A 12,090-nucleotide genomic window follows, 5' to 3' on the forward strand; every position below is an offset into this window, starting at 1 on the left:
CCGTGTATTGATTATAGAGGTCTAAATTCCATCACAGTGGGTTTTAGTTACCCACTACCTCTCATTGCTACAGCAGTGGAATCATTTCACGGAGCGCAGTTCTTCACTAAACTGGATCTCAGGAGTGCTTATAATTTGGTGCGTATTCGGGAGGGAGATGAGTGGAAAACTGCATTTAGCACTACGTCGGGCCATTATGAGTACCTCGTCATGCCATATGGTTTAAAGAATGCTCCAGCTATATTTCAATCCTTTGTGGATGAAATACTCAGAGACCTGCACGGACAGGGTGTAGTGGTGTATATTGACGATATTTTGATCTACTCCGCTACACGCACTGAGCATGTATCTCTTGTGCGCAAGGTTCTTAGACGACTGCTGGAGAATGACCTGTATGTGAAGGCGGAGAAATGTGAGTTTTCCAAACAATCAGTTTCCTTCCTGGGTTATCGCATTTCCAGCTCTGGTTTGGTAATGGAGGGTGACCGCATAAAGGCCGTGCGTAATTGGCCGACTCCGACCACGGTAAAGGAGGTGCAGCGGTTTTTGGGATTTGCCAATTACTACCGGAGGTTTATCCGGGGTTTTGGTCAGGTAGCTGCCCCTATTACCTCACTGCTGAAGGGGGGGGCCGGCGCGTTTGCAGTGGTCAGCAGAGGCGAACGGAGCTTTTCATAAGTTGAAGGCGATGTTTACTGAGGCGCCGGTGTTGGCACATCCGGACCCTTCTTTGGCGTTTATAGTAGAGGTGGACGCATCCGAGGCTGGGGTTGGAGCGGTGCTCTCACAGCGTTCGGGTGTGCCTCCGAAACTCCGCCCCTGTGCCTTTTTTTCAAAGAAACTCGGGCCAGCGGAGCGGAATTATGATGTGGGGGATAGGGAGTTGTTGGCTATGGTTGAGGCCCTGAAGGTGTGGAGACACTGGCTTGAGGGGGCTAAGCACCCTTTCCTTATCTGGACTGACCATCGTAACCTGGAGTATATCCGATCAGCTAGGAGAATGAATCCTCGTCAGGCAAGGTGGGCCATGTTTTTCACCAGATTTCGTTTCACTATCTCGTATAGACCAGGTTCCCTCAACACTAAGGCTGACGTGCTGTCAAGACTCTATGACACTGAGGACAGGTCCATCGATCCTACTCCCATCATTCCGGCAGCTAAGCTGGTGGCACCAGTAGTATGGGATGTGGACGCAGACATCGAGCGGGCGCATAGGGGGGAACCTGCGCCTCCACAGTGTCCGGAGGGTCGTAGGTACGTGCCGCTGGCTGTCCGTGATCAATTCAATCAGCATATTCCTCTCTCACCGCAGTGTTTGGATACTACACACACACACACTGCCCATTGTGTCCTGTGTCAGTCTGCTGCTGCTGATAGGCAGTGTGTGGTTTCTCCTCAGGGTTAATCTGACACGGTGCAGCGTCAGCGTGGGCGTTAGCGCTTAGCGCTAACAAGACAAACCACCACTGTGTCTCTGGGAGGAAGTTAGTCAAGAGAGGACCCTAGCCACTTCCTCTCCCCCTGGGTGTTATCAGGACACACAGACAGGCCTCACAAACACACACACACACACAAACACACACACACACACACATGCATGCACACATATAAACACACACACAGAGCCAAGGGCTAATTTTAACCTCCGCTGCGCTGTGACAACATATACAGTAGGCTACACACACTATCAACATGACAGTGACTCAACAACTTCAATAAGAGCAGAACCACAAGGCTGGCTAATAGAATAAGCAATTATAACACCATAATAACTTGACAAACTTGACAGTTAGTTTGTATAGAAAACAACAGTCTGAGTAAAGGCAACCTATGCCCTGAATAGTGTACTACTTTTCAGAAGAGCCCTGCACTACACAGGCCTTATATTATAGGGAATGTGGTGCCATTTCAGATGCAACAGGTGATGTCATAATCTGTGGTCCTGAGTTTAGCTATATCTGTAATTGTGAGCCAAGCTACAGGGTGCTAGGCACTATTAAACTGGACCAATGGACCACACCCAGACAGTCATGACTCACCTCTCTCTCGCTCTAAACCTCCCTCCATCAATCCATTGAAAGGGAGAGGAAGATAGAGAGGGGGAGGGGGCACGGAAAGGAGGAGAGGAGGGAAAGATAGGAGGGGAAATAGGGAAGGAGGACAGAGAAAGGAGGAGAAGAGGGAGAGATAGAAGGGGAGAGAGAGACAGAGGAGGACAGAGAAAGGAGGAGAAGAGGGAGATAGAAGGGGAGAGAGAGAAGGAGGAGGACAGAGAAAGGAGAAGAGGGAGAGATAGAAGGGGAGAGAGAGAAGGAGGAGGACAGAGAAAGGAGGAGAAGAGGGAGATAGAAGGGGAGAGAGAGAAGGAGGACAGAGAAAGGAGGAGAAGAGGGAGAGATAGAAGGGGAGAGAGAGAAGGAGGAGGACAGAGAAAGGAGGAGAAGAGGGAGAGATAGAAGGGAAGAGAGAGAAGGAGGAGGACAGAGAAAGGAGGAGAAGAGGGAGAGATAGAAGGGGAGAGGGAATAGAGTGTCAATAGGAGGTTACTCACCAGCTCAACGGAGCCATAGTGTTTTCGGCTGAAGTCTCCACGCCTGCAGCCCAAGTCCTCCGAGGCAGAGCTGCAACACAGACGCATGGTGGTCAGTCTCTCCTTTCTCTCTCCTCCATCAGGAGACTGACACACTCACTCCTACAGGTGGCTACTCGGCTCTCCGTCTCTCTCTCTCTTTCTCTGTTTCTTTATTTCTCTATCTCTCTCTCCCACTTCTAGGTATCTATGGAAGTCTCTCCCTCTTCCTCTTCTAGGTATCTATGAAAGTCTCTCCCTCTTCTCCTTCTAGGTATCTATGAAAGTCTCTCCCTCTCCCCCTTCTAGGTATCTATGAAAGTCTCTCCCTCTCCCCCTTCTAGGTATCTATGAAAGTCTCTCCCTCTCCCCCTTCTAGGTATCTATGAAAGTCTCTCCCTCTCCCCCTTCTAGGTATCTATGAAAGTCTCTCCCTCTTCCCCTTCTAGGTATCTATGAAAGTCTCTCCCTCTTCCCCTTCTAGGTATCTATGATAGTCTCTCTCTCTCTCCCCCTTCTAGGTATCTATGAAAGTCTCTCCCTCTCCCCGTTCTAGGTATCTATGATAGTCTCTCTCTCTTTCCCCCTTCTAGGTATCTATGAAAGTCTCTCTCTCTCTCTCTCTCTTACCCTCTCTCGCTCTCTCCCTCTTACCCTCTCTCTCTCTCTCTCCCTCTCCATCCCTCTCTCTTTTGTTCTCTCTCTGTGGTAGGGCTAGCTAGCCAGCAGCATCCAGCATCAGTCCTGATTGAGACGAGGACTCTGATTGTATTATGTCCACAATGATAGATGGAGTCTGCCTGGGAGAGCAGACTGCTCACCCACACACAGGAGTGTTACAGGAATTTGTTTGAGATCTACGGGAGGGAGCAGGGGGAATCTTCTTCACATCTCAGGCCCAATTAAACCTGTTCAACCAATGGCATCCTCAAGAACAGGCATATCCAATATTACAGCAAATAATACTCTAATGTACTGATAGATAAACTAATATTTTCTTGGATGGAATTTACAAGGGTATGATATTTATGAAGGACATTGTAAACAAGTACGGTAAAAGTATGTCACACAAGCAACTAACAACAGTGTGTACTGTATGCTTAATACACATTTAGAACCAACTCATCGTGGCTCTGCCACAAAATTGGAAAAGACAATTACTTAAAGAAGAAATTAAAGAATTAGTCTGTCTGCCTCCCATTAAAAATCATAAATGGCTTAAATCAAAAAAGGTATCTGTTTCACTTAAAGTCAAAAGGGAACAGTTTGGAACAGGTCTTAGATTCCCCAATACCTTTGAATCGAGTGTAGGAACTGATATATAAAACAACAACTGACACATCAATCTTTTTGTTTCAATTTAAGCTAATATATAAAATACTTGCTACAAAATAAATGCTCAATATATGGGGTGTTGAACATACAGTCTTGTGCAGACTGCCATGAGGAAACAGAATCAATAGAACATAGTTTCTGGTGCTGTCCATCGGTGGCTCGCTTTGGGAGTCAGGTCCAAGAATGGTTATGTCATAATATCAGGGTTCAGATGGACCTGTAAACTGCATTGTTAGGGGATCTGAAAAACCACGACCAGTCAATGGGAAATATCATTATACTCTGAGGTATTTAGGGCAATATCAAAATAAATATCATTATACTCTGAGGTATTTAGGGCAATATCAAAATAAATATCATTATACTCTGAGGTATTTAGGGCAATATCAAAATAAATATCATTATACTCTGAGGTAAAGTATTTATTTTTAGGGCAGTATCAAAAGAAATATCAATACAAATAGGGGGGTTCAGGAGCCTCGTAAGACATCACAATAAAATGGAGGGATGTTATGCAAAATGAAATAGCTAAATGGAATTGTACTGGGAAAGATGGGTTAATCTGTGGACATCGGAGGGTTGGATTTAAGATCAGAATGAATGGCCGCTGTGGCTGAAAATCCAGCACTTGCAGAAAGAGGAAATTAGGAATATATGTTTAATTCTTGAACAACATGTACCGTACATGTGAGGAAAATAGCTGTAAGTAGCAGTAGAAGTATTGCTGTCTGTTAGTTCACTCCAATCAGGGTAGGGATGGTAAGGGGGGAAAGTATATAACAATTTAAAAAATAAGAGAGATTAGAAATGATGCGAACAATTAATTTGATAGATCTACTATCTTCAATATTAAAGCTGATCGACCCCCCCCCCCTAAAAGCTTGCCCCCCAACACACAAAGAAACTATAGGGAACCACATCAATGCACCTCCACCCCCGCCTCTATACCAAAAATATTTTCCAATCTGACCGCTCAAACGATGCTACCATAAACCATCAACTTTTAATCCTATTTGTTTTCACATACAGATCTCCCAATAGCATAGTTTCCAAAAGTAAAGAGATCCTGCTCCACTCGGAAGCACAAGGTCAAGCAGCTACAGTGTCTACTGAATGGTGCCTTAACATTTCATTTGTCATTCAATTCAATTTAATTCACATTTTAAAAGTATTTTTTATTTTGTATTTTATTTGAAACGAAGATGTCTTGATTGCGTATGTCTTCACACCCAAGAGTTAATTCTTGGTGGAAGCATATTTATAACAGCAATTACAGCTGTAAATCATTTTGAATAAGAGTATACCTCTGCACAACTCTTAGGGCAACATATATCCATTGTTTTGTCCAAATTGCTCAAGCTCAGTAAATTTGGCTGGGAATCATTGATGTGGAGGCGGAAGAAACACACACCTGTTTAGGCGAGATGCTGGCTAGCGGAGTAGAACACCTGTTTAGGCGAGATGCTGGCTAGCGGAGTAGAACACCTGTTTAGGCGAGATGCAGGCTAGCGGAGTAGAACACCTGTTTAGGCGAGATGCTGGCTAGCGGAGTAGAGCACCTGTTTAGGCGAGATGCTGGCTAGCGGAGTAGAACACCTGTTTAGGCGAGATGCTGGCTAGCAGAGTAGAACACCTGTTTAGGCGAGATGCAGGCTAGGGGAGTAGAACACCTGTTTAGGCGAGATGCTGGCTAGCGGAGTAGAACACCTGTTTAGGAGAGATGCTGGCTAGCGGAGTTGAACACCTGTTTAGGCGAGATGCTGGCTAGCGGAGTAGAACACCTGTTTAGGCGAGATGCTGGCTAGCGGAGTAGAACACCTGTTTAGGCGAGATGCTGGCTAGCAGAGTAGAACACCTGTTTAGGCGAGATGCAGGCTAGGGGAGTAGAACACCTGTTTAGGCGAGATGCTGGCTAGCGGAGTAGAACACCTGTTTAGGAGAGATGCTGGCTAGCGGAGTTGAACACCTGTTTAGGCGAGATGCTGGCTAGCGGAGTAGAACACCTGTTTAGGCGAGATGCTGGCTAGCGGAGTAGAACACCTGTTTAGGTGAGATGCTGGCTAGCGGAGTAGAACACCTGTTTAGGCGAGATGCTGGCTAGCGGAGTAGAACACCTGTTTAGGCGAGATGCTGGCTAGCGGAGTAGAACACCTGTTTAGGCGAGATGCAGGCTAGCGGAGTAGAACACCTGTTTAGGAGAGATGCTGGCTAGCGGAGTTGAACACCTGTTTAGGCGAGATGCTGGCTAGCGGAGTAGAACACCTGTTTAGGCGAGATGCTGGCTAGCGGAGTAGAACACCTGTTTAGGCGAGATGCTGGCTAGCAGAGTAGAACACCTGTTTAGGCGAGATGCAGGCTAGGGGAGTAGAACACCTGTTTAGGCGAGATGCTGGCTAGCGGAGTAGAACACCTGTTTAGGAGAGATGCTGGCTAGCGGAGTTGAACACCTGTTTAGGCGAGATGCTGGCTAGCGGAGTAGAACACCTGTTTAGGCGAGATGCTGGCTAGCGGAGTAGAACACCTGTTTAGGTGAGATGCTGGCTAGCGGAGTTGAACACCTGTTTAGGCGAGATGCTGGCTAGCGGAGTAGAACACCTGTTTAGGCGAGATGCTGGCTAGCGGAGTAGAACACCTGTTTAGGCGAGATGCTGGCTAGCAGAGTAGAACACCTGTTTAGGCGAGATGCAGGCTAGGGAGTAGAACACCTGTTTAGGCGAGATGCTGGCTAGCGGAGTAGAACACCTGTTTAGGAGAGATGCTGGCTAGCGGAGTTGAACACCTGTTTAGGCGAGATGCTGGCTAGCGGAGTAGAACACCTGTTTAGGCGAGATGCTGGCTAGCGGAGTAGAACACCTGTTTAGGTGAGATGCTGGCTAGCGGAGTAGAACACCTGTTTAGGCGAGATGCTGGCTAGCGGAGTAGAACACCTGTTTAGGCGAGATGCTGGCTAGCGGAGTAGAACACCTGTTTAGGCGAGATGCAGGCTAGCGGAGTAGAACACCTGTTTAGGCGAGATGCTGGCTAGCGGAGTAGAACACCTGTTTAGGCGAGATGCTGGCTAGCGGAGTAGAACACCTGTTTAGGCGAGATACAGGCTAGCGGAGTAGAACACCTGTTTAGGCGAGATGCTGGCTAGCAGAGTAGAACACCTGTTTAGGCGAGATGCTGGCTAGCGGAGTAGAACACCTGTTTAGGCGAGATGCTGGCTAGCGGAGTAGAACAACTGTTTAGGCGAGATGCTGGCTAGCGGAGTAGAACACCTGTTTAGGAGAGATGCTGGCTAGCGGAGTAGAACACCTGTTTAGGCGAGATGCTGGCTAGCGGAGTAGAACACCTGTTTAGGTGAGATGCTGGCTAGCGGAGTAGAACACCTGTTTAGGCAAGATGCTGGCTAGCAGAGTAGAACACCTGTTTAGGTGAGATGCTGGCTAGCGGAGTAGAACACCTGTTTAGGCGAGATGCTGGCTAGCGGAGTAGAACACCTGTTTAGGCGAGATGCTGGCTAGTGGAGTAGAACACCTGTTTAGGCGAGATGCTGGCTAGCGGAGTAGAACACCTGTTTAGGCGAGATGCAGGCTAGCGGAGTGCAACACCTGTTTAGGTGAGATGCTGGCTAGCGGAGTAGAACACCTGTTTAGGTGAGATGCTGGCTAGCGGAGTAGAACACCTGTTTAGGCGAGATGCTGGCTAGCGGAGTAGAACACCTGTTTAGGCGAGATGCTGGCTAGCGGAGTAGAACACCTGTTTAGGAGAGATGCTGGCTAGCGGAGTAGAACACCTGTTTAGGCGAGATGCTGGCTAGCGGAGTAGAACACCTGTTTAGGCGAGATGCTGGCTACCGGAGTAGAACACCTGTTTAGGCGAGATGCAGGCTAGCGGAGTAGAACACCTGTTTAGGCGAGATGCTGGCTAGCGGAGTAGAACACCTGTTTAGGCGAGATGCTGGCTAGCGGAGTAGAACAACTGTTTAGGCGAGATGCTGGCTAGCGGAGTAGAACACCTGTTTAGGCGAGATGCAGGCTAGCGGAGTGCAACACCTGTTTAGGTGAGATGCTGGCTAGCGGAGTAGAACACCTGTTTAGGTGAGATGCTGGCTAGCGGAGTAGAACACCTGTTTAGGCGAGATGCTGGCTAGCGGAGTAGAACACCTGTTTAGGCGAGATGCTGGCTAGCGGAGTAGAACACCTGTTTAGGAGAGATGCTGGCTAGCGGAGTAGAACACCTGTTTAGGCGAGATGCTGGCTAGCGGAGTAGAACACCTGTTTAGGCGAGATGCTGGCTACCGGAGTAGAACACCTGTTTAGGTCCAGAACATCCTGAAAAACTCCCCAGTCCCTGATGGTGAAAAGCATACCCATAACAAGATGCTGCTACCACAATACTTGAAAACACAATACTTGAGTATTTTCCAATGTAATTCCTTTATGGAAGTAATTTAAGGGAGCAAAATATGAAAACTGTGCAAGTGGTGTGTATACTTTCACGAGGCACTGTATATGCAAAGGCAAAGCATCAAACCCTTGAGAGCAGAGCTAAAGTGAAGTGGTCTCAAAAGTTAGACGATTCCGAAATATTGCATACCGGTATACCTACAACTATATTTTCCAGAGAAAGAGTGGATATCGAGGCTTAGAAAGACACATCAAGGCTTCCTGTATAACACTGTGGAGGATGAGAAAGAGAGCCTGTCACAGTCTAGATGGTGTCTATGTTGCTGGGTGGTCATCCTGCTGTTGTTGGAACAAATCAAAGTGCTGCTAGGTATACTTAGAGATAATCTGTCTGAAATTGTGTGTGTGTGTGTGTGTGTGTGTGTGTGTATGACCGGTTGGTGGTACAATAGTAATACAATATGGGAGAGAGTTGATTTGTGAATATGAACATAATGTGAACTATGTCTAAGTTGATATGCCAACGTCTCTCTCTTTCTCCCCCCTCTCTCTTTCCTTCCTCTCGCTCTCCCCCCTCTTTCTCCCCTATCTCTCTCTCAGTCTCACTCTCTTTCCCCCCTCTTTCTCTGTAGTGGAACAACGTTGGAGATGAATTTAGAGTAGTCTTTATGCCTGGCCAAGCTTATGGATAAATGTATTCTCCTTCCTCCTCTCTTTCTCTCAGTCTCTCTCTCTCTCTCCTTCCATCTGTAATAAACTCATCTACTGGAATTTACTGCCTTGTTTTTCTTTCTTCTCATCCCTCTTCCTTTCACCTCTCACAGGAGTGTCCTGGAGGATGATAGAGGGATGAGTGTGTCCTATTGCCCTTCACCTATCCTCTCTAAGTTAATGAAAAAAATACAACTGGGGTCTTTCTGGTATAAGCTCATCCCTCGTTCCCTTCATCCCCTCGATGTGGAACACCGTCAGCTACGTTACTAGTGAGTTATTCATGTCTAAAGGCCCAATGGAGACATTTTTAGATCAATATCAAATAATTGCTGGTTAACAATTGCTAACTTAATAGATTAATATATGTATTATATTTCCATTAAAATGGGCAAAAATGTGTTTAACAAAAGACACATCTCGGTAGGTGGTCCAGGTATGAAAGGAATCAGCGTTTTAAAGTGACACAATACCTGTTAGCAAAGGTGACAGCTAGAAATGACCTGCAGCAGCTTGCAGGGATTTGTAGTCTTTCATGATGTCTACAGTTATGCTAATTAGCATTTTCAAATCTGAGAGTAAATGGAGCCGAATATATTGATAAAAGTTACCTTATCCTAGAGAGATTGAAATGACTTTTAAACTGTTGTGCCGGGGTAAATCTACACGAAACACAGCCCTTATTGGAAGTGTTTCTACAATTCCCTATGGGGAAAATGTATGGTGGAAAAACTATTGGAACCATCCCCCTGTTTGACTGCTAGGTTTTATGGGTATTATGACACCTCCACTGTGGGACTCTATATGCTGTCAAGGTAGGGGGAACCCTGATCTTGTTGTTTTTTTTCTGGAAGGATTGGGTCACTGCAGATGAAGCTGCATTCTTACACTGGTTTCCTACAGGAGCAGAGAGAGAGAGAGATGGAGAGAGCAGACGAGAGAGAGATATACTCTTATTTTGCTGCAGTAATGCATGTTTTAGACTTGATCAATCTTGTGGTTGGTAATTAAAACATGATGCACTCACACGCATCATAACTGGGGTAGTCTGCAAGCCAGATAACAATTCATTTGGATAACATATTTCCATATCGGTATTGATGTTTTCCTGAGCGCGAGCACACTAATATTATTATGCTGTCATGCTCTCGGGGCTTCGTTGCCTGGCGCATACAACTCCATTCAACCGTGAACTAAAAAGCACTATGATGAATAATTTATGTTTTTTCCGTGTTTGTTCGTGGACAGTGCCTACCAGTACCACCCCAGCAAACAACCAATTCAATACACCAATACACGTTTCGCAGAGCCGAACTAATTCAGTGTTGCTTTCATAATATTGACAACGTTCAACTATATGCCCCGAAACAGTGTTATCGATTAGCGGCCACGGTGGAAGCGGGCAGGGCTGCGCACCGAAGCTTCCAATAAGAGGTCGCTTCTCTCTAGTCGAACGCTTCAGACACTTCAGGCTGGTGGTGACTTGTAGATGCAAAGGTTCAAATAGCTTTGAATATCTCGTTTTGCAGAGGGAAACAAACATCATTGCAACGGAGAGAATGGTTCACAAGCGGTCGCTCAGAAAAGCAACATAAATAGCGAACATTTGGAGAGCCTACACATACATAAAACATTTAACGTTCAAATGTTTATGTAACGTACGTTACTATTTATAACACTATTATTACATGGTTTACTTTTACTATGAATGAATTGGTCCAAAGCCTAATGAGTTTCTTTATTGCTGCTGCTTGTTGAACATTTGGGCGAGAAGGACATTTTCATTCCATACAAAAATGCTGCAGTGACAGTAGCCTAAACTACGATCGCCATATGACAACACCAGAGACCTGCATTCACCAGACACACAACAAACACACAAGTCTACTAATATGGTCATAGTAGTCGCAAACACTTAGCTGACGGACCGAAATGTGTTCATTTACCGTTGGTTGAAAGTCAACAGTTTGGTAGAAGCGGGGTCCACACTGTTCATGTCCCCATGCGATATCAGTCCAGCACTCAGAGAGCTTGTTTTTCTATTTATTCCTCTTCACTACGGACGCATACTGCTTTCAAACTCCTTATTCACATATGAAACCTATTTCCCCCACTGCATTCAATTCGGCTATTCTCATCCCTTGAGCGCGCAGTGGATGCTGATGAGACAGGCTTGTCGTTGCAGCATGTGTCAGAATGGAGCTTTTCTACCAAAACACCTCTCCGTCTCTCCTTTTCTGCCCCCCTCTCTCTCTGCTTTTCTCCTCTTATTCGCTCTCTCGTTCACATTTGCAGCGAGCTCCACGAGCACAGAGCGCAACCTCCTCATATGATAGTAGTTGCCTTGGAAGAGAGCATCGCACGCACGCACGCACACTCTCTCAGGAAACCTAACTGTCAGTCTTGGATTATCTGAAAGTCAGAGAAAATCACAGGGGGTTAGTTTTATAACATTGTATGAGTGTCAAGTGATATAAATAAGCCTGGAATAAATTTAGAGTTCACTTCCAAAACGCTATATCCACCTTTTATACCCCACATTTGTGTTTTTTCATCAGACATGATTGCTTATGGGTACCTTCACGTGTGTGTAAATACTACTGTTCTCAGATTTTTTTATTCATGGATTTTAGAAGTGTAGGAATATATATATTTTTCCCCAAAACGCTATACACAATCCATTAGGAACACCTTCCAAATATTGAGTTGCACCCCCTTTTGCCCTCAGAACAACCCCAATTCGTCAGGGCATGGACTCTACAAGGTATCAAAAGCATTCCACAGGGATGCTGGCCCATGTGGACTCCACTGGGATGCTGGCCCATGTGGACTCCACTGCTTCCAGTTGGCTGGATGCCCTTTGAGTGTTGTACCATTATTGATACACACTGGAAACTTGAGCTTGAAAAACCCATCAGCATTGCAGTTCATGGCACACTCAAACTGGTGCTACTACAATACCCTGTTCAAAGGTACTTAAAGCATTGTCTTGCCCATCCACCCTCTGAATGGCACACTCAAACTGGTGCTACTACAATACCCTGTTCAAAGGTTCTTAAAGCATTGTCTTGCCCATCCACCCTC

General features: G+C 46.1%; 1 protein-coding gene across 3 annotated transcripts in view; it reads right to left on the minus strand.

Annotated features, from left to right (window-relative positions):
- garnl3 (GTPase activating Rap/RanGAP domain like 3) overlaps positions 1 to 12,090 on the minus strand; it is a 331,807-nt gene that overhangs the window by 269,085 nt on the left and 50,632 nt on the right. For 2 of the 3 annotated variants that reach the window (XM_065017302.1, XM_065017300.1), the window contains exon 2: positions 2,552 to 2,621. In XM_065017302.1, the coding sequence (XP_064873374.1) occupies positions 2,552 to 2,621 (70 nt within the window). Of the gene's footprint in view, positions 1 to 2,551; positions 2,622 to 10,952; positions 11,279 to 12,090 lie in introns of those variants that run through there. The other variant, XM_065017301.1, reaches the window with a different exon arrangement.

Source organism: Oncorhynchus nerka, linkage group LG4 (assembly GCF_034236695.1).
Source record: "Oncorhynchus nerka isolate Pitt River linkage group LG4, Oner_Uvic_2.0, whole genome shotgun sequence".
NCBI classification, from domain to species: Eukaryota; Metazoa; Chordata; class Actinopteri; order Salmoniformes; family Salmonidae; genus Oncorhynchus; species Oncorhynchus nerka.